Source organism: Morchella sextelata (genome assembly GCF_020137385.1).
Source record: "Morchella sextelata strain SCLS chromosome Unknown scls_12, whole genome shotgun sequence".
Classification (NCBI taxonomy): domain Eukaryota; kingdom Fungi; phylum Ascomycota; class Pezizomycetes; order Pezizales; family Morchellaceae; genus Morchella; species Morchella sextelata.
In genome coordinates, this window is record NW_025408627.1 from 558,895 (window position 1) to 580,375 (window position 21,481).

The 21,481-nt window shown below is 48.8% G+C and overlaps 4 protein-coding genes across 4 annotated transcripts; 2 read left to right on the plus strand and 2 right to left on the minus strand.

Annotated features, from left to right (window-relative positions):
- Window positions 1-1,874: 1,874 nt before the first annotated feature.
- On the plus strand, window positions 1,875-5,456 carry H6S33_002028 (uncharacterized protein; the record flags this gene model as incomplete). Its single annotated transcript, XM_044833371.1, has 1 exon — window positions 1,875-5,456. The coding sequence occupies one exon, from the start codon at window positions 1,875-1,877 to the stop codon at window positions 5,454-5,456; it is 3,582 nt and encodes a 1,193-aa protein (XP_044693171.1).
- A 2,562-nt stretch (window positions 5,457-8,018) lies between these two features.
- H6S33_002029 (uncharacterized protein) lies at window positions 8,019-10,991 on the plus strand (the record flags this gene model as incomplete). Its single annotated transcript, XM_044833372.1, has 3 exons — window positions 8,019-9,998; window positions 10,178-10,882; window positions 10,941-10,991. 3 exons carry the CDS (start codon window positions 8,019-8,021, stop codon window positions 10,989-10,991), a joined length of 2,736 nt encoding a protein of 911 aa, XP_044693172.1.
- Window positions 10,992-11,979: 988 nt separating this feature from the next.
- H6S33_002030 (uncharacterized protein) lies at window positions 11,980-15,537 on the minus strand (the record flags this gene model as incomplete). Its single annotated transcript, XM_044833373.1, has 1 exon — window positions 11,980-15,537. One exon carries the CDS (start codon window positions 15,535-15,537, stop codon window positions 11,980-11,982), a length of 3,558 nt encoding a protein of 1,185 aa, XP_044693173.1.
- Window positions 15,538-16,450: 913 nt separating this feature from the next.
- H6S33_002031 (uncharacterized protein) lies at window positions 16,451-20,032 on the minus strand (the record flags this gene model as incomplete). The annotated part of the gene is made up of 1 exon (XM_044833374.1): window positions 16,451-20,032. One exon carries the CDS (start codon window positions 20,030-20,032, stop codon window positions 16,451-16,453), a length of 3,582 nt encoding a protein of 1,193 aa, XP_044693174.1.
- Window positions 20,033-21,481: the final 1,449 nt, after the last annotated feature.

Here is a 21,481-nt window from a genome sequence, read left to right on the forward strand (position 1 = left end):
CAGTCCGATCCACTAGAAGAGTTATCCCTATTGTACAGCCAGCGGTGGGGGCTTCACCTTTACCACCTAGCCGCTTTGGAGGAGTACACCCACTCCTAGGAGGAACTGACCGATCCTTTGACTACGAAGGAGAGTTCTTCTCAGGTGCAGGCCGAGGACCTCCCAGTCCACTAGCCAGGAACCCGGGGAGGTTCACCATGTCCGGTGCCGCTCAAGGAGCACCGTCCTCACCATTGGCTAGCAATCCGGCACCAGTGGCACCTGTGGCCGCCGCTCCCCCTCCAGCTCAGGCACAGGGAGGAAGTGGTGGGAATCAGAACCCTCCACCTCCCGCGGCCCAAGCTCCTGCTCCTGGAGATTCAGACAGTTCAGACTCGGAACCAGAAGGTGGGGATAGAAGAGCCTGGCGGAGATATTTCAAGAAGAAGTTGGAAAAGCAGCAGAAGGATCTGTTGGCTATGATGTCCCAGCAGTTCCGACCTCCGGCCGCCTCTCCCCCTTCTACTTCCACCAGGGCTCGAGAACCAAAGGCACCACCACCTTCCAAGTTCCAGGGCAAGGCGGAGCAAGTGGAGACCTTTATCCGGCAATGTGAGAATGTCTTCTCCATTGAGAGCCTATCCTTTACCTCTGAGGAGGTTAAGATCCGATATGCAGGCAACTTGATGGAAGGTGAGGCAGCGATCCGATGGTATGAGGCATACCACAATTCAATTGATCAAGCCTCCGCCAACCGCCTTGCTGGGATGTCAGTGCAGTTGGATCAGAGATGGAAGCGCTGGGATTCCTTTGTGGATGCTTTTAGAGCTGCCTTCGGTGAAGCCATCTCTAGAGATGATGCTGTAGCCCAATGGAATACCCTCACCCACACAGCTCGAGGAGGAATAGACCTCTTCCTGAATACTATCATTCAGCTGATGTGGAAGACTGGCTATGAGGGTCAGTTGGTGGATGATAAGATTCATAATTCCCTCCTCCCGGACCTAGGCATGAGTTGGGCTCTTTTTAATCCCAAGCCAAAGTCCTTGATGGAGCGGATAGCTGCTCTAAGAGAGTTAGGGCACACCCATGAGAGGTACCAAGGGATGGCAGCTGAGAAAGCGCACCCTCGGACCAAGAAAGATCCTTCCGCTCAGAAGGACCAGCAGCCTAAGAGGAAAAGAGAAGCTGTGAGCTCCTCCGGCCCTCAGAAGACTCCCGGACCTAAGGATAAAGCGGTGGAACTGAAGGGTATCCCGGGGGATATTCTAGAAGAAAGAAGGAAAGCAGAAGTATGCTTGAAGGTATGACCTTCCGGTACTCCCTATTGGTAGAGTGCATAGACTGACTTGTGCAATAGTGCGGCAAGTCCAGACACAAATGGACCGATTGTTGGTCCAAGGAACCTACTGTTGTCCGAGTGGCAGCAGTGAGAGTACAAAAGCGGAAAAGAGGGAATGGCAAGTCCAACTCTCAGAAGAAGGCTAAAGTGGCTGCTGTAGTAGCAGAAGATCCACTTGTTGTACTCCCGGAGGCTACAGAAGATTTTGTTTTTCAGCCTGAGCAAGACTCGGACAATGAAATCATCTGGTAGAAAAAGTGTCTGTTTTAGTCTATGTTTACTAGTTTTCCTTTATATGGGTTTTTCTGGTTTCTATGCTTTTCTTGAATAAATTATGATTGTGTTTCCGCCTATTTGATTGCTCCAAGCACTCTGAGGATGGGTTTAAGACCCGAAACAGCTGGTCTGTCAGTGCTCTACCAAAGTTATATTTGCTACCAAGACACTTCCAAACCGCTGCTAAAAAGACTACTACACAATATATCTACTATATTATTGCTTGGGAATAGAACCAAAGGATCTCTGATCTTAGTAGTGCCCGAAGCTATTAGCTATGTTGAAAAGACAAAGAGAAACCAGTTCAGAACCCGCTGTTAAGCAAAGAAAGTTGGAACAGAGGCTTCCTTCTTTACCAGTACATGGAAAAAGACCTATACTGAAGGCAGGACTGTCATGGACGGTCAAAGGAAAGGATAAAGGCGCCCAAGGGTCTTTCCTGTTTGACACCGGTTGTACAGGAGCAATCCTCAACCAGAGTTTTGTCAGGAAGCATGGAATTCCCTTAGTGCGGCGGGATCAACCTCTGACAATGTTTGATGCTCAAGGAGATGTCATGATGGGAGGAGGCGAGTATTACACTCACCCGGTCCGCATGATTATGGGAGATCATAAGGAGACACTCCGATGGGAAGTGGCCACACTGGAAGAAGGAATGACCGGTTACCTGCCAATTAGTTGGGCCAGGAAGCATAACCCGGACATCAACTGGGAACTCAACACCATGAGCTGGAGGAGTGACTACTGCAAGCAGAATTGTCTCCCAGCAGCCACCAAGATTGAACTGATCTCTCCATACCAAATGTTGGAAGAAGAAGAGACAGTCTATCAATTGGTTGGTTCAGTATGGCATGATGAGGACGGAGGTGATATTGCTGAGAAAATACACCACCTATACCGGGATTGGGCTGATGTGTTCAGTCAAGAGAGAATTGAGGAAATGCCGCCGCATTCCCATAATGATTTGAAGATCAAACTCTTGCCTGGCACCGCTCCCCCATTTGGCCCGCTATACCCATGTTCCGCTCCAGAATTGAAGGCGCTCCGAGAGTACCTGGACAAAGAATTGTCTTCAGGAAAGATCTCTAGATCTAACAGCCCTGCTGCGGCACCCATACTGTTCATTCCTAAGAAGGATGGGACATTGCGGATTTGTGTGGACTACAGAGGATTGAACAAGGTCACTGTCAAGGACAAGTACCCACTGCCTATCATGAGTGAGCTCAGAGACAGGTTGTTCAAGGCCAAGATCTTCACAAAGATAGACCTGAAGAACGGCTTCAATTTGATCAGGATAGCCGAAGGTGATGAGTGGAAAACCGCTTTTAGAACCCGCTATGGACTGTATCAGTATAATGTGATGCCATTTGGTCTATGCAATGCTCCCTCCGCTTTCCAGGCAATGATCAATGATGTGCTAAAGGAACTACTGGATGAAGGAGTAGTTGTCTACATTGATGACATCCTCATCTACTCGGAGACTGAGAAAGAGCATGAACTATTGGTCAAGAAGGTACTACAGAAGCTTAGGGAAGCTAAGCTCTGTGCCTCGATCAGTAAGACCTCATTCCATGTCCGAGAAGTAGAATATCTAGGCTATCACATCTCGGAAGAAGGAGTATCAATGTCAGAAGACAAGGTAGAGGCAGTTAAGGAATGGCCGGTCCCTGAAAATATCAAGGCAGTACAGGCATTCCTCGGATTTGCAAACTTCTATCGCCGCTTTATTGAAGGCTTCAGTAAAGTTTGCAAACCATTAACTGACCTCCTGCAAAAGGACAAGAAATGGTATTGGACGGCAGCACATGAGCAGGCCTTTGAAGAACTCAAGAGGCTGTTCACAAGCGCTCCAATCCTCCTTCATTTTGACCCTAGTAGGAGAACGGTGGTCGAGACAGATGCCAGTGATTTTGCCAAGGGAGCGGTGCTCTCTCAGTATGGGGATGATGGGAAGCTACATCCGGTGGCATTCTATTCTAAGAAGTTCTCCCCTGCTGAGATCAACTATGACATTCATGATAAGGAAATGGGAGCTATTGTAGCCTCTTTCCGGGAATGGGAACACATGCTCAAATCTTGTGAGCAAGAGATCACGGTTTTTACAGACCACAAGAACTTGGAGTACTTTAATTCTACCAAGGTTCTCACTAGGCGGCAAGCTAGATGGTCTGAAGACCTCGCAGGCTACAATTTCAAAGTTGTCTACAGACCGGGAGAAAAGAATGGCAAGACTGATGTGCTATCTAGGCGCTGGGATCACCGCCTTGGAGAGGGAGGTGAAACTCTGCAGCCGGAGCCACAGACCTTTTTTAGGCCAGGTCAATTGGTTTTGGATCCTGCAAAGCTAGCGGCTGTCAGGGTGAATCAGTTGCAGAATACATTCTTAGAGCGCCTATACACGGCTGCTAAAGAGGATAGTTTCTGGCAGGAATTGCACCGCTCCCTGGTTGAAAGGAAACCAAATTTGGACCAGAACTTGTCGGTCAAGAACGGTCTCATCTTCTACAAGAATAGATGGTACATACCCAAAGACAAGAAGCTTCAGAGGGAAATACTGTCCGATACCCATGACTCTAAGGTGGCTGGTCATTTTGGCCAATTTAAGACACTAGAGCGGGTGAAAAATAACTTCTTTTGGCCCAACATGGATAAGGATGTTGAGGAATATGTCCGGAGCTGTGACAGCTGCCAGAGGAATAAGACCTCAAGACACAAGAAGTTTGGTATGCTCCAACCGTTGGAGATACCCTATCGGCCATGGACTTCCATCTCTATGGACTTCATTGTGGGACTACCGGAATCTAGTGGGTTTACAAAGATCTGGGTAATAGTGGACCGCTTTTCGAAGATGGCACACTACATCCCTCTTCCTACCCTCAATAAAACGGAAGATTTGGCTAAATTGTTCTTGAAGGAAGTTTGGAGACTCCATGGTTTACCTGATGACATAGTCTCGGACAGAGATAGCAGGTTCATCTCTCACTTTTGGCAATCTCTCATGAACCTCCTCAATGTGAAGCTGAAGATGTCCACATCTTTCCACCCCCAAACGGACGGTCAAACAGAAAGAGTTAATCAGACCCTGGAACATTACTTGCGGAGTTATTGTTCATATCAACAGGATGACTGGGCAGAACTCTTGCCTTTGGCAGAGTATGCTTATAACTCGGCGGTCTCTGAGTCTACCAAAGTATCGGCTTTTTATGCCAACTATGGATATGAACCCAGGACCAACTGGCCGGCCCCAAAGGAAGGAGTAGAATGGAACAATCCAGCGAGCGAGGTCATGATATCTCAATGGGAATCTATCTGGCAGGCTATGAACGCCAGCTTGGGTAAAGCTAGATTAAGGATGGCCCGGTGGTATGATGCTCATGCCCTGGCACCGCCTGAAATCAAGCCCGGAGATGAAGTTATGTTGGACCGGCGCAATGTGCAAACAAAGCGGCCTTTGGGAAAACTGGATCAGAAGAAGATGGGACCATTTAAGGTCTTAGAAGCTATTGGTACCCGTGCCTACAAGCTCTCTCTTCCCCCCCAAATGGGAATCCACCCGGTCTTTCATGTCTCTCTTCTGGAACCTTACCGAGCACCGGTAGATCCTGAGAGAAGAGTTCCTGTACCGGAGCCCGAAGAGATTGAAGGAGAACAGAACTGGGTTGTCCGAGAGATAGCCGATAGCCGGGTCAATAAGAAAAGGAGACGAGTGGAATACCTAGTGCTGTGGGAAGGTTATGAAAACGAGGATGCTACATGGGAACCTTGGGAGCATCTCAAGAAGAGTGCTGAAGAAGCCCTTCGGGATTTCCATATGAGGTATCCTAAGAAACCCAAGGACAAGCGGATTGTTGGGGTGTAGATTATTTCCTCTTGGGTTTTCATTTCCTTGCATATCATGGAGTTTCTTGTCATATAGAATGAATGGTAATAGAATGGTTATAGATCTCGGAGACCAAGATCCTGGAAGAGGGGAGTGGTGTAACGGAGCCATTTCAACTGTCTGGTGTATGAGTACACACAGGGCCCGGTTACATGCTGAGAGTTATTGTTAGAAGCCAGTTGCACGGTGTCATGCAAGTACCGGCAGTGTGGTTAGCTACCAGCTGTTAGAGTAACTACATTCCGGGCACTAGGAAGAGGATCTATTCATGGGAGCAATGACTGACGAGTCTATGCCTCGCCAGTGACTAGAAGACCGGCCAGAGTGAAGCTCTGATTGCCCGGTGATCCTCTATATCCTGAGAGCATTGTAAGTCCGCCGAAGGGCAGGGACTATGCTAGGGAAGTCTACAATAAGCGAAAGCTCTACAGCAATGATTAAGCTTACACCTGAGTGGCAGCTCATTCATGCAGGTCCTCGGTTGTGTGGCAACCAAGGCTGCAGGTGTTACAAAGGCTTTGACTAAGGGTGGTTGCCTTGGGTATCGGAAACAACTGCTGACGCTTAGAGAAAAGCGGGGTAGCGGTGGTATTGTTTCCGGTACTAAGGGAAGGCCCACCGGAACTTAGAAAAGGAAGTTAGGAGCAGAGAACAGAGGCCTTCGGAGTATAAGTACTCAGGTTCATTCTCGCCCTTCAGTCCTGTTCTCTCCAGTCTTCATCAGAAAGAAAAACCAAGTTCTTATCGGTAGCAGAGTCCTTAAAGATTATTGAGTTCTAGCGATAAAATCTTTGAATAATCTGCAACCTGATTGTCTATCTTGCACGGCCGTCTCTATTCTATACAAATCTATTTCACTTAGAAAGGACCCCCGTTACACAACCACCCTTAGTCAAAGCCTTTGTAACACCTGCAGCCTTGGTTGCCACACAACCGAGGACCTGCATGAATGAGCTGCCGCTCAGGTGTAAGCTTAATCATTGCTGTAGAGCTTTCGCTTATTGTAGACTTCCCTAGCATAGTCCCTGCCCTTGGGCGGACTTACAATGCTCAGAGGATACAGTGGATCACCGGACAATCAGAGCTTCACTCTGGCCGGTCTTCTAGACACTGGCGAGGCATAGACTCGTCAGTCATTGCTCCCATGAATAGATCCCCTTCCTAGCGCCCGGAATGTAGTTACTCTAACAGCTGGTAGCTAACCACACTGCCGGTACTTGCATATCACCGTGCAACTGGCTTCTAACAATAACTCTCAGCATGTAACCGGGCCCTGTGTGTACTCATACATCAGACAGTTGAAATAGCTCCGTTACAGCATGATGAGGACGGAGGTGATATTGCTGAGAAAATACACCACCTATACCGGGAATGGGCTGATGTGTTCAGTCAAGAGAGGATTGAGGAAATACCGCCGCATTCCCATAATGATCTGAAGATCAAACTCTTGCCTGGTACCTGTTACGGGCATGCCAAGCATTTACGGGAGTGAGAGAAAGGCTAGTAGATATCCCTATACCCTTTTTACTAATGGCAACACCACTATCAACTCCGGTTCGCACCTACGAGGTACGGTGCGATCAACATGCGACCAAATGCGGAGTTGCGGTTTTCCTAGTTAAAAAACACGTTTTTGACCCCAATAATAACCCCCGGAGCGTCAAACCGCCGGAGGGGAGTGTTTTGGTACCGGTGGATATATGAGGGACAGCTGGAATCAATCGGATCGAAGATTGGACCGCTCGGAGCGAATCGGCGCAAGCTGCCAGCCGACCGAGTACCTATCGGCGGTACCTGTGGGCATGAGAGGACTCTGCTATGTGGGAAAGCGATGTGGGAAGAGGCCTGAGTAGGTAGCCTTGCTGTCCGAGACCTCCGAATAGCCGACGCTGACGATTATCCACCAGACGGCCGATGGTTAAGAAACATCGACAGGGAAACGTGCATTAGAGTGGGTAAATAGGTTGAGGGGTTTCAGCGGCTTTAGGAGTTTGGGTTACGGACTTAGGAGTTAAATGTTCTTGGTTATTTTTCAGGGTCTCGGGCATGCCCCAAGTGTATTCTGTATTATTAGTAGACTGGGTCCTCGAGGCATAAGCGAGGGATATAAATACTGTGTCATTCACTGACTAGCCAAACCATCATCGGCGAAATCAGAGTCTTAACAATATAAATCGTTGATACGCGAGTTACAACTTTATTTGACTATACTTTTGGAAATACTTTATTCTATCGTGACTTCGAACTCTACCTGAACTATTACGTCGAAGACGGTCGAACATCACACGCTAACTCTAGTGAATCTTTGTTGATAACGTAGCTCGCGGGGCCCGTATCGGATCAAGGAGAATCATACTCGACGTTGACTGAAGAGACCTTGGAGACTTCTACCTTTGTAGCTGTTAGCCGAACTCTGAGCTCCGCGTAGTGTACTCTGGTGGTCTGGTACGCATCCCTCACAGTATATTGTTACTCACAAGTTCACTTGGAGTAACGAAGTCACCTCAAAGAAAAGAACTATCATCGTTATCCCCTATCACAATGACTACCCGACGGGATAATTACTTCATAGATACCTCGGCCGTAACTGAGGAGGCCGGAGGAGAAGATTCTATGGTGATATCAAGGGCTGCTAGCCCAGACCCCCTACTTACGGGAGGACCCTCTACAACAACTAGGCAATCGAGTAAACGCTCTGCTCAAGCCCAGTTTGTGAGGAATATGCAGGAGTTTTTGGATACCCATGAGGCTCAAATGAGGTATCTTGGTGCAGCTGGACAGGCCGTTTGGCAGCAGCTACAAAATCTCCAGGAGCAAGTCCAAGGGAGTGGACAAATCCTGGACAAGAAGGTACGGCAAGAAGCCATTGCCCAAAAACAACATCTGGAATCGCTCTTTGAGCTCGTCTCCAGTGTCCAACAAGCACACGAAGCTGCACGAGCCGCCGACCACAAGGTTCTGGAGCAAAGCCATCTGCAAACCCAGAATCAGTTACAGGAGGCGGAGCGACAACTGAGGATCGTGAGAGAAGAGCGGGAGCAGGAAAAAGGGGAGCAACGAGCTTGGTTTGCGGAATTCAAGCGGTCCGATGCGGAAAGAAACCAACGGATAGCCGAGATGGAGGAACTACTGCGACAACATCTGTCAGTAGCACCTTCTGTGGCAAGTGCTCCTTTAGACCCTAATGCGCCCCGAACGGTTCCTGTTGGTAATGGCAAGAAACCCGAAAATACTGGCCCAGTAGGAGGAAACGCTGGTCCCGTAGGAGGAAATGGAGGCAGGCGACCGGAGGATGCCGGCCCAGTGCAGGGCAATAGTGGCAGAGGACCGGTGGGAGCTGCTCCAGTTGGCGGGAATGGTGGAAAGCAACCTCCACAAAACCCACCAAGAGGAAACGTTGGGGGAGACCCAGAACCTTCCGACGACGATGACGACGACAACAGTGAATGGTCGTACGGTCGAAAGAACTGGAGAGTGAACCGAGGCGGGAACCGGAATTCGGCGCCGCCCGAAGACGAGGATATGGTAGATTCGCTCGCCAAAATACCCTTTGAGTTCGATAATGCCAGGAAGCATAACCTGCGGCATTGGCTCATGGAGTGCGAGATCTACTTCGAGCAGAAACCCAAGAAGTTCCGAACGGACAAGAACAAGGTACTGTTCGCTGGAACGTATACGTGTGGGTTGGCAAAGGAGTGGTTCATGGAATACATCGAGACCAAAATGCTAGGACCGGCAGCCGCGGACTACGCTACTTGGACTCGTTTCCGTCAGGAGATTAGGAAACGCTTCTTAAGCACTCAGGAGGCTATGGAGAACGCGATGAAGATGCAGCAGTTTAAGTACTCTGCTAACATCGGAGACTACCTGACGAGAATGGAGATCATGAACCAGCATGCTCAGATGAAAGGAGCATCCTATCGCGCCGCCCTGCTCCAAGGGCTACCAAATGAAATCCGGGAGCGCCACTCACGCTTCGATCCAACCGATGACGACTCCGAGTACATCCAACAGTTGGAACGAGCCGGCAAGGCTCACGAGGCTTATCAAGAACAGATGAGGATGTTGGGGAAAGGGGAGTCGAGAGGAAGGGAGTCCAACAATGGTGGGAACTCGCGGCAGAAGGAGAAGGGGTTTAAGATCAAGGGGAGGGCTCAGACCGAGGAGAAGGAAAAAGGACAAGATAAGAAGAGCACCAGCAAGAACAAGTCGGGGAATAAGCCAATATACCACGACTACGACGAAGCCACCAAAGGAGTTCCACAGCCGGTCCGAGAACAGCGAAAGACCGATGGAGCCTGTGTGCGATGTGGCCGAAAGGGTCATCTTTGGAAGTGGTGTCGTTCAGATGCTAACAGCAGTGCATCTATCTCCTCTTTCTCCCGAAAGCGTACCCGCGATGACGATGGCGACCACGATATGGAACCACCAGAACCCCAACCTCAGAGAAAGCGAATGAGGCACCGTGCTAAGAAGCCAGCTGCGACGGCTGCCGCGGAGTACACCAGTGGGCAAGCGTTTGTGCGAGAACGCGGATCGGAATCTGAGATGGATTTCGACGAGGATTTTTAAAAGGGGACTCTGATGAGTCAGGTCAGGAGTATCCCCAGATTGCTATGTTATCACTGACGGAAAACAACAAAAAAAATATGAAAAGAAAAAGGCAGGAAGGGAGAGCGTCCTAACCGGAGAAAAAACAGAAAATTTTGGAGGAACCTATTCATGGTCCTCGACCTATCGTTAATCAGTTCCTTTGTTTTGCGGAAAAATGTTTACCTTGTAAGGTGTTGTTGGATACTGGTGCAACTGGTCCTGTTTTGTCTGCTGTTTTTGTTGATAGTTTTGAGGTCCCGAAGGTGAAACGAGACGTCCCGGCCCGGGTATTTGGATTTACGGGAGAAGTTATGAAGGGCACGGGACACGCCTTTACACAACCATTAATTATAATGTCAAGGGGGCATCAAACACAGTTGTCATTCGAGATCGCCCCTCTCCCACTTGGCATCGATGCGATACTACCGAACTGGTGGTTGAAAGAACATAAGCCGGTACTAGGGGCAAATGGGGAAGTTTCCTACGATGGCGAGAACTGTAAGAGTCGATGCTTCACTGACAAGGAACCTCAAATAGAAATGGACGAGGGTGTACTAGACGATCCGGAGGCCCAATTCATCGGTAGTATTTGTCTTCTGGAAGATGAATCGGTCAACCTCCGCGAAACTCTTCCCTCTTGGCTCCATGGGTTCCTTAAAGTCTTCCTACCATCGGAAGCAGACAAATTACCACCGCATCGATCTTACGACCACGCGATAGATCTCGAGCCAGAAAAGCAGCCACCATGGGGACCCGTCTACTCCCTATCCGAAGTCGAACTGAAGGTGCTTCGGGAGTACTGTGAGGGATGCGTACCAGACCACAAGAGTACACTACGCAGAGCTCAGAGTTCGGCTAACAGCTACAAAGGTAGAAGTCTCCAAGGTCTCTTCAGTCAACGTCGAGTATGATTCTCCTTGATCCGATACGGGCCCCGCGAGCTACGTTATCAACAAAGATTCACTAGAGTTAGCGTATAGAATTCGACCGTCTTCGACGTAATAGTTCAGGTAGAGTTCGAAGTCACGATAGAGTAAAGTATTTTCAAAAGTATAGTCAAAATAAAGTTGTAACTCGCGTATCAATGATTTATATTGTTAAGACTCTGATTTCGCCGATGATGGTTTGGCTAGTCAGTGAATGACACAGTATTTATATCCCTCGCTTATGTCTCGAGGACCCAGTCTACTAATAATACAGAATACACTCGGGGCATGCCCGAGACCCTGAAAAACAACCAAGAACATTTAACTCCTAAGTCCGTAACCCAAACTCCTAAATCCGCTGAAACCCCTCAACCTATTTATCCACTCTAATGCACGTTTCCCTGTCGATGTTTCTTCTCCATCGGCCGTCTGGTGGATAATCGTCAGCGTCGGCTATTCGGAGGTCTCGGACGGCAAGGCTACCTACTCAGGCCTCTTCCCACATCGCTTTCCCACATAGCAGAGTCCTCTCATGCCCACAGGTACCGCCGATAGGTACTCGGTCGGCTGGCAGCTTGCGCCGATTCGCTCCGAGCGGTCCGATCTTCGATCCGATTGATTCCAGCTGTCCCTCATATATCCACCGGTACCAAAACACTCCCCTCCGGCGGTTTGACGCTCCGGGGGTTATTATTGGGGTCGAAAACGTGTTTTTTATGACTCTGGGTTTTTTGGTCGTAATTTGGTCGCACCACACTCCGCGAGTGTGGTCAAGAGTTGATATTAGCGTACAGAGGGTATTGGGGTATCTACTAGCCTTTCTCTCACTCCCGTAAATGCTTGGCATGCCCGTAACAGCTTACCCCCCTTCTAGGGTGTCACGTCTCGGGACATCTTCTGACAGACTATGGTTCCAGTAAACCTGCTCCACATATCACCCGCGGTGTCTGTGGAGGGGAAGGACTTAGCCCCGTAGGGTACCTCTATAGTCTCAGGCGTTGGTCCTTCACGGCCTTGGGGTTCCTTCGATGGAAGTCGCGGACAAGGTCAAGTACTTCCTCATTCATAGCGTCCATGACTTGATACGTACAGTCACTCATCGAATAGCCCCGCCATTTCACCAGGTATTCCACTAATCCTCTTCTGCTTTTCCGGCTCCCCACGATACTTTCCACTTCGTACAGCACCTCTCCTTCCTTATCGACCTCTTCGGGAGTTGGGGGACGTTGTTCTCGACCTGGGATACTGCTCTGTCGATACCGTTCCAAGAGTTCAATATGGAACACATTATGGATTTTGACTTGTGGCGGCAGTTCCAGTTCGCAGGCTCGTTTCCCGGCTAGTCGGATGATTTTGAACGGGCCGAGTTTCTTGTGATCGAGTTTCTTGGTGGAGCGACGTGTCTTGATATTGGTCGCATTGAGCATAACCATGTCTCCCACCTTGAAGTTAGGCGGTTCGTCCCTTTTTCGATCATAGTATTTCCCCATCTTCTCCCTGGTGTCTGTTAAGCGAGCGAGAGCAGAATCATGAACCCCTCGGATGAAGTGAGCGTACAGGTCACTAGTTGGGTTGACCACTTCGGCTTCTGTTGGCCAGTTGGTTCTTGGGTTATAACCGTAATTGGTATAAAACGGAGATTGACCCGTGGCGGTGGTAACCGAGTTGTTGTAAGCATACTCCGCCAACGGGAGTAGCTCTGCCCAATCATCTTGCTCGTAGTTGCAGAACGCTCGTAAGTAATGCTCGAGGGTTTGGTTGACTCGCTCTGTTTGCCCATCGGTCTGAGGGTGGAAAGCCGTACTCATTCTTATCCTCACGTCCAATAATTCCATAAGGGATGCCCAAAAGCTTGAAGTAAACTTGGCGTCCCTGTCGGAAACTATATCAAGAGGCAGCCCATGGAGTCGCCAGATTTGACCGAGGAATATCTTCGCTAAATCCTGCGCGGTCGTTTCTGCTACTAGGGGAATGAAGTGCGACATCTTCGAGAACCTATCGACTACTACCCAAATTTGGTTGTATCCCTTCGATTCCGGTAACTGCACGACGAAGTCCATTGATATCGATTGCCAGACGGAATGTGGTGTGGACAATGGTAGAAGCGCACCGTACTTCTTATGGCGGCTGGGTTTGTTGCGCTGGCACTCGTCACATGACCGAACGTAATCATCAATCCACTCGTTCATTTTTGGCCAGTAGAAGTTACGCGTGATGAGTTCCAAAGTTTTGTCTTGTCCAAAGTGTCCTGCCACTTTCGAATCGTGTTCTGCCTGTGCGATTCGGATCTTGATACGGTCGTCTGCCGGAATGTAGAGTCGATTCTTATAGAAGAGTAGCCCGTCTTTCTCAGCGATATCCTTCATTTCCCCCAGCTTCTCTCCCTGCTCAACTCTCTCTTTCAATCCTACCCATGTCGGGTCTCCCGATGCCGCCTGCCTGACGTGATCCAGGAAATTCTTAGACCAGTCAATCACCCCCTTGGAGGCAAGTGACACCGCTGATACCACAAACTCTTCCTCCGCCAACTGTCCGGGCTTAAAGAACTTGTCTATCGGCTGTTTCCCAAGCGTGCCTCCCCCTTCAGGACGGTACTCCGGCCGTCGCGATAGTGCATCTGCCTTCCCATTTTTGGTTCCCGGGCGGTAAATAATCTTGAAGTCAAATTCCGCCAAAGATTCAGCCCACCTTGCCTGTCGTCGGTTAAGAACCTTGGTTGTTGAAAAATATTCCAAGTTCTTGTGATCCGTATATACGAGAACCGTTCGGCTAGGTCCTTCGAGGTAGTGACGCCATTGCTTGAAGGCTGACACAATTCCCAACATCTCCTTATCCCAGACGTCGTAGTTGAGTTCCGCTGGGTTAAGTTTTCGAGAATAGAAGGCAACAGGGTGAGTCTTTCCGTCAATAACCTGGGATAAAATTGCGGCGATAGCAAAATCACTTGCGTCCGTTTCCACGATAGTCTGGCGATCTGGAGAGAAGTGTACCAAGATCGGCGCAGACGTAAACAGGGTTTTGAGTTTTTCGAAGGCTGCTTGGGCCGTCATAGACCAGACAAAGTTCTTAGCATCACCCCTGAGACAATCGGTAATGGGTTTACAGACCCCGGAGAAATTGTGGATAAACCTTCTGTAGAAGTTGGCAAAGCCCATGAAGATCTGTACTTCCTTAACGCTGCGCGGGGCTTGCCAATTCGTAACAGACATAACCTTATCCAGTGCCATGGTGACGCCTGCTGGGGCAAGGATGTATCCGAGGAACTCGATTTCGGTGAGCTCGAAGAACGATTTCTTCGGGTTGGCGACCAGGTTGTATTCTTGTAGCCTGCTAAGTACTTTGCCGACCAGCTCCCTGTGTTCCTCTCGGGACTTGCTATATATTAGAATGTCATCAAGGTATACTACTACCCCTTGATCCAGGAATTCCCTCAGCGCATCATTCATCATATTCTGGAAGGTCGCCGGCGCATTTGCCAGCCCAAAAGGCATAACGAGGTACTCAAAATGCCCGTACCGCGTACGAAAGGCTGTCTTCCACTCGTCGCCGTCTTTGATCCTGATGAGGTTATAACCTTCCTTCAGGTCAATCTTCGAGAAGATAACCGCGCCTGCCACTCGATCTCGCAGCTCGTCCATAAGCGGTAACGGATACCTGTTCTTGATGGACACACGGTTAAGTCCACGGTAGTCAACGCAAAGTCGCAGACTACCGTCCTTCTTCTTCACAAATAGGATTGGGGCTCCTGCAGGAGATTTGCTTGGCCTAATTTTTCCCAATCGCAACATTTTGTCCAGGTATTCCCGAAGCACCTTTAGCTCGACTTCGGATAGGGAGTAAACGGGTCCCCATGGTGGCTGTTTGCCTGGTTCAAGATCTATCGCATGGTCGTAGGATCGATGCGGTGGTAATTTGTCGGCTTCCGACGGTAGGAAGACTTTAAGGAACCCATGGAGCCAAGAGGGAAGAGTTTCGCGGAGGTTAACCGATTCATCTTCCAAAAGACAAATGCTACCGATGAATTGGGCCTCCGGATCGTCCAATACACCCTCGTCCATTTCTATTTGAGGTTCCTTGTCAGTGAAGCATCGACTCTTACAGTTCTCACCATCGTAGGAGACTTCCCCGTTTGACCTTATAACCGGCTTGTGTTCTTTCAACCACCAATTCGGTAGTATTGCATCGATGCCAACCGGGAGAGGGGCGATCTCGAATGATAGCTGTGTTTGATGCCCCCTTGACATTATAATTAATGGTTGTGTAAAGGCGTGTCCCGTGCCCTTCATAACTTCTCCCGTAAATCCAAATACCCGGGCCGGGACGTCTCGTTTCACCTTCGGGACCTCAAAACTATCAACAAAAACAGCAGACAAAACAGGACCAGTTGCACCAGTATCCAATAACACCTTACAAGGTAAACATTTTTCCGCAAAACAAAGGAGCTGATTAACGATAGGTCGAGGACCATGAATAGGTTCCTCCAAAATTTTCTGTTTTTTCTCCGGTTGGGACGCTCTCCCTTCCTGCCTTTTTCTTTTCATATTTTTTTTGTTGTTTTCTGTAACGGGGGTCTCTTCTAAGAGAAATAGAATAAGATAGAATAGAGACGGCCGTGCAAGATAGACAATCAGGTTGCAGATTATTCAAAGATACTATCGCTAGAACTCAATAATCTTTAAGGGCTCTGCTACCGATAAGAACTTGGTTTTTCTTTCTGATGAAGACTGGAGAGAACCGGACTCAAGGGCGAGAATGAACCTGAGTACTTATACTCCGAAGGCCTCTGTTCTCCGCTCCTAACTCCTTTACTAAGTTCCGGTGGGCCTTCCCTCAGTACCGGAAACAATACCACCGCTACCCCGCTTTTCTCTAAGCGTCAGCAGGTGTTTCCGATACCCAAGGCAACCACCCTTAGTCAAAGCCTTTGTAACACCTGCAGCCTTGGTTGCCACACAACCGAGGACCTGCATGAATGAGCTGTCGCTCAGGTGTAAGCTTAATCATTGCTGTAGAGCTTTCGCTTATTGTAGACTTCCCTAGCATAGTCCCTGCCCTTCGGCGGACTTACAATGCACCGAGGATACAGAGGATCACCGGTCAATCAGAGCTTCACTCTGGCCGGTCTTCTAGTCACTGGCGAGGCATAGACTCGTCAGTCATTGCTCCCATGAATAGATCCTCTTCCTAGCGCCCGGAATGTAGTTACTCTAACAGCTGGTAGCTAACCACACTGCCGGTACTTGCATATCACCGTGCAACTGGCTTCTAACAATAACTCTTAGCATGTAACCGGGCCCTGTGTGTACTCATACACCAGACAGTTGAAATGGCTCCGTTACACCACTCCCCTCTTCCAGGATCTTGGTCTCCGAGATCTATAACCATTCTATTACCATTCTATATGACAAGAAAACTCCGTGATATGCAAGGAAATGAAAACCCAAAGGAAATAATCTACACCCCAACAATCCGCTTGTCCTTGGGTTTCTTAGGATACCTCATATGGAAATCCCGAAGGGCTTCTTCAGCACTCTTCTTGAGATGCTCCCAAGGTTCCCATGTAGCATCCTCGTTCTCATAACCTTCCCACAGCACTAGATATTCCACTCGTCTTCTCTTCTTATTGACCCGGCTATCAGCTACCTCTCGGACAACCCAGTTCTGTTCTCCCTCAACCTCTTCGGGTTCCGGTGGGGGAACTCTTCTCTCAGGATCTACCGGTGCTCTATAGGGTTCTAGGAGAGAGACATGAAAGACCGGGTGGATTCCCATCTGGGGGGGAAGAGAGAGCTTGTAGGCACGGGTACCAATAGCTTCTAAGACCTTAAAGGGTCCCATCTTCTTCTGATCCAATTTTCCCAAAGGCCGCTTTGTTTGCACATTGCGCCGGTCCAACATAACTTCATCTCCGGGCTTGATTTCAGGTGGCGCCAGGGCATGAGCATCATACCACCGGGCCATCCTTAATCTAGCTTTACCCAAGCTGGCGTTCATAGCCTGCCAGATAGATTCCCATTGAGAAATCATGACCTCGCTTGCTGGATTGTTCCATTCTACTCCTTCCTTTGGGGCCGGCCAGTTGGTCCTGGGTTCATATCCATAGTTGGCATAAAAAGCCGATACTTTGGTAGACTCAGAGACCGCCGAGTTATATGCATACTCTGCCAAAGGCAAGAGTTCTACCCAGTCATCCTGTTGATATGAACAATAACTCCGCAAGTAATGTTCCAGGGTCTGATTAACTCTTTCTGTTTGACCGTCCGTCTGGGGGTGGAAAGATGTGGACATCTTCAGCTTCACATTGAGGAGGCTCATGAGAGATTGCCAAAAGTGAGAAATGAACCTGCTATCTCTGTCCGAGACTATGTCATCAGGCAAACCATGGAGTCTCCAAACTTCCTTCAAGAACAATTTAGCCAAATCTTCCGTTTTATTGAGGGTAGGAAGAGGGATGTAGTGTGCCATCTTCGAAAAGCGGTCCACTATTACCCAGATCTTTGTAAACCCACTAGATTCCGGTAGTCCCACAATGAAGTCCATAGAGATGGAAGTCCATGGCCGATAGGGTATCTCCAACGGTTGGAGCATACCAAACTTCTTGTGTCTTGAGGTCTTATTCCTCTGGCAGCTGTCACAGCTCCGGACATATTCCTCAACATCCTTATCCATGTTGGGCCAAAAGAAGTTATTTTTCACCCGCTCTAGTGTCTTAAATTGGCCAAAATGACCAGCCACCTTAGAGTCATGGGTATCGGACAGTATTTCCATCTGAAGCTTCTTATCCTTGGGTATGTACCATCTATTCTTGTAGAAGATGAGACCGTTCTTGACCGACAAGTTCTGGTCCAAATTTGGTTTCCTTTCAACCAGGGAGCGGTGCAATTCCTGCCAGAAACTATCCTCTTTAGCAGCCGTGTATAGGCGCTCTAAGAATGTATTCTGCAATTGATTCACCCTGACAGCCGCTAGCTTTGCAGGATCCAAAACCAATTGACCTGGCCTAAAAAAGATCTGTGGCTCCGGCTGCAGAGTTTCACCTCCTTCTCCAAGGCGGTGATCCCAGCGCCTAGATAGCACATCAGTCTTGCCATTCTTTTCTCCCGGTCTGTAGACAACTTTAAAATTGTAGCCTGCGAGGTCCTCAGACCATCTAGCTTGCCGCCTAGTGAGAACCTTGGTAGAATTAAAGTACTCCAAGTTCTTGTGGTCTGTAAAAACCGTGATCTCTTGCTCACAAGATTTGAGCATGTGTTCCCATTCCCGGAAAGAGGCTACAATAGCTCCCATTTCCTTATCATGAATGTCATAGTTGATCTCAGCAGGGGAGAACTTCTTAGAATAGAATGCCACCGGATGTAGCTTCCCATCACCCCCATACTGAGAGAGCACCGCTCCCTTGGCAAAATCACTGGCATCTGTCTCGACCACCGTTCTCCTACTAGGGTCAAAATGAAGGAGGATTGGAGCGCTTGTGAACAGCCTCTTGAGTTCTTCAAAGGCCTGCTCATGTGCTGCTGTCCAATACCATTTCTTGTCTTTTTGCAGGAGGTCAGTTAGTGGTTTGCAAACCTTACTGAAGCCTTCAATAAAGCGGCGATAGAAGTTTGCAAATCCGAGGAATGCCTGTACTGCCTTGATATTCTCAGGGACCGGCCATTCCTTAACTGCCTCCACCTTGTCTTCTGACATAGATACTCCTTGTTCCGAGATATGATAGCCTAGGTATTCTACTTCTCGGACATGGAAGGATGTCTTATTGATCGAGGCACAGAGCTTAGCTTCCCTAAGCTTCTGTAGTACCTTCTTGACCAATAGCTCATGCTCTTTCTCAGTCTCCGAGTAGATGAGGATGTCATCGATATAGACAACTACTCCTTCATCCAGTAGTTCCTTTAGCACATCATTGATCATTGCCTGGAAAGCGGAGGGAGCATTGCATAGGCCAAATGGCATCACATTGTACTGATACAGTCCATAGCGGGTTCTGAAAGCGGTTTTCCACTCATCACCTTCGGCTATCCTGATCAAATTGAAGCCATTCTTTAGGTCTATCTTTGTGAAGATCTTGGCCTTGAACAACCTGTCTCTGAGCTCACTCATGATAGGCAGCGGGTACTTGTCCTTGACAGTGACCTTGTTCAAACCTCTGTAGTCCACACAAATCCGCAATGTCCCATCCTTCTTAGGAATGAACAGTATGGGCGCCGCAGCAGGGCTATTCGATCTAGAGATCTTTCCTGAAGACAACTCTTTGTCCAGGTACTCTCGGAGGGCCTTCAACTCTGGAGCGGAGCATGGGTATAGCGGGCCAAATGGGGGAGCGGTCCCAGGCAAGAGTTTGATCTTCAGATCATTATGGGAATGCGGCGGCATTTCCTCAATCTTCTCTTGACTGAACACATCAGCCCAATCCCGGTATAGGTGGTGTATTTTCTCAGCAATATCACCTCCGTCCTCATCATGCCATACTGAACCAACCAATTGATAGACTGTCTCTTCTTCTTCCAACATTTGGTATGGAGAGATCAGTTCAATCTTGGTGGCCGCTGGGAGACAATTCTGCTTGCAGTAGTCACTCCTCCAGCTCATGGTGTTGAGTTCCCAGTTGATGTCCGGGTTATGCTTCCTAGCCCAACTAATTGGCAGGTAACCGGTCATTCCTTCTTCCAGTGTAGCCACCTCCCATCGGAGTGTCTCTTTATGATCTCCCATAGTCATGCGGACCGGGTGAGTGTAATACTCGCCTCCTCCCATCATGACATCTCCTTGAGCATCAAACATTGTCAGAGGTTGATCCCGCCGCACTAAGGGAATTCCATGTTTCCTGACAAAACTCTGGTTGAGGATAGCTCCTGTACAACCGGTGTCAAACAGAAAAGACCCTTGGGCGCCTTCATCCTTTCCTTTGACCGTCCATGACAGTCCTGCCTTTAGTATAGGTCTTTTTCCATGTACTGGTAAGGAGGGGAGCCTCTGTTCCAACCTTCTTTGCTTAACAGCGGGTTCTGGACTTGTTTCTCTTTGTCTTTTCAACATAGCTAATAGCTTCGGGCACTACTAAGATCAGAGATCCTTTGGTTCTATTCCCAAGCAATAATATAGCAGGTATGATGTGTAGTAGTCTTAGTAGTGGTTTTTCGGAAGTGTCTTCGTAGCAAATGTAACTTTGGTAGAGCACTGACAGACCAGCTGTTTCGGGTCTTAAACCCATCCTCAGAGTGCTTGCAGCAATCAAATAGGCAGAAACACAATCATAATTTATTCAAGAGAAACATAGAAACCGAAAAACCCATATAAAAGAAAACTAGTAAACATAGACTCAAACAGACACTTTTCTACCAGATGATTTCATTGTCCGAGTCTTGCTCAGGCTGGAAAACAAAATCTTCTGTAACCTCCGGGAGTACAACAAGTGGATCTTCTGCTACTACAGCAGCCACTTTAGCCTTCTTCTGAGAGTTGGAATTACCCTTCCCTCTTTTCCGCTTTTGTACTCTCACTGCTGCCACTCGAACAACAGTGGGTTGCTTGGACCAACAATCGGTCCATTTGTGTCTGGACTTGCCGCACTATTGCACAAGTCAGTCTATGCACTCTACCAATAGGGAGTACCGGAAGGTCATACCTTCAAGCATACTTCTGCTTTCATTCTTTCTTCTAGAATATCCCCCGGGATACCCTTTAGTTCCACCGCTTTGTCTTTAGGTCCAGGAGTCTTCTGAGGTCCGGAGGAGCTTGCAGCTTCTCTTTTCCTCTTAGGCTGCTGGTCCTTCTGAGCAGGAGGATCTTTCTTGGTCCGAGGGTGCGCTTTCTCAGCTGCCATCCCTTGGTACCTTTCATGTGTGTGGCCTAACTCTCTTAGAGCAGCTATCCGCTCCATCAAGGACTTTGGCTTGGGGTTGAAAAGAGCCCAACTCATGCCTAGGTCCGGGAGGAGGGAGTTATGGATCTTATCATCCACCAACTGACCCTCATAGCCAGTCTTCCACATCAGCTGAATAATAGTATTCAGGAAGAGGTCTATTCCTCCTCGAGCTGTGTGGGTGAGGGTATTCCATTGGGCTACAGCATCATCTCTAGAGATGGCTTCACCGAAGGCAGCTCTAAAAGCATCCACAAAGGAATCCCAGCGCTTCCATCTCTGATCCAACTGCACCGGTATTCCAGCAAGGCGGTTGGCGGAGGCTTGATCAATTGAATTGTGGTATGCCTCATACCATCGGATCGCTGCCTCCCCTTCCATCAAGTTGCCTGCATATCGGATCTTAACCTCCTCCGAGGTAAATGACAGGCTCTCAATGGAGAACACATTCTCACATTGCCGAATGAAGGTTTCCACTTGCTCCGCCTTGCCTTGGAACTTTGATGGTGGTGGTGCCTTTGGTTCCCGGGCTCTGGTGGAAGTAGAAGGGTGGGAGGTAGCCGGAGGTTGATACTGCTGGGACATCATTGCCAACAGATTCTTCTGTTGCTTCTCCAACTTCT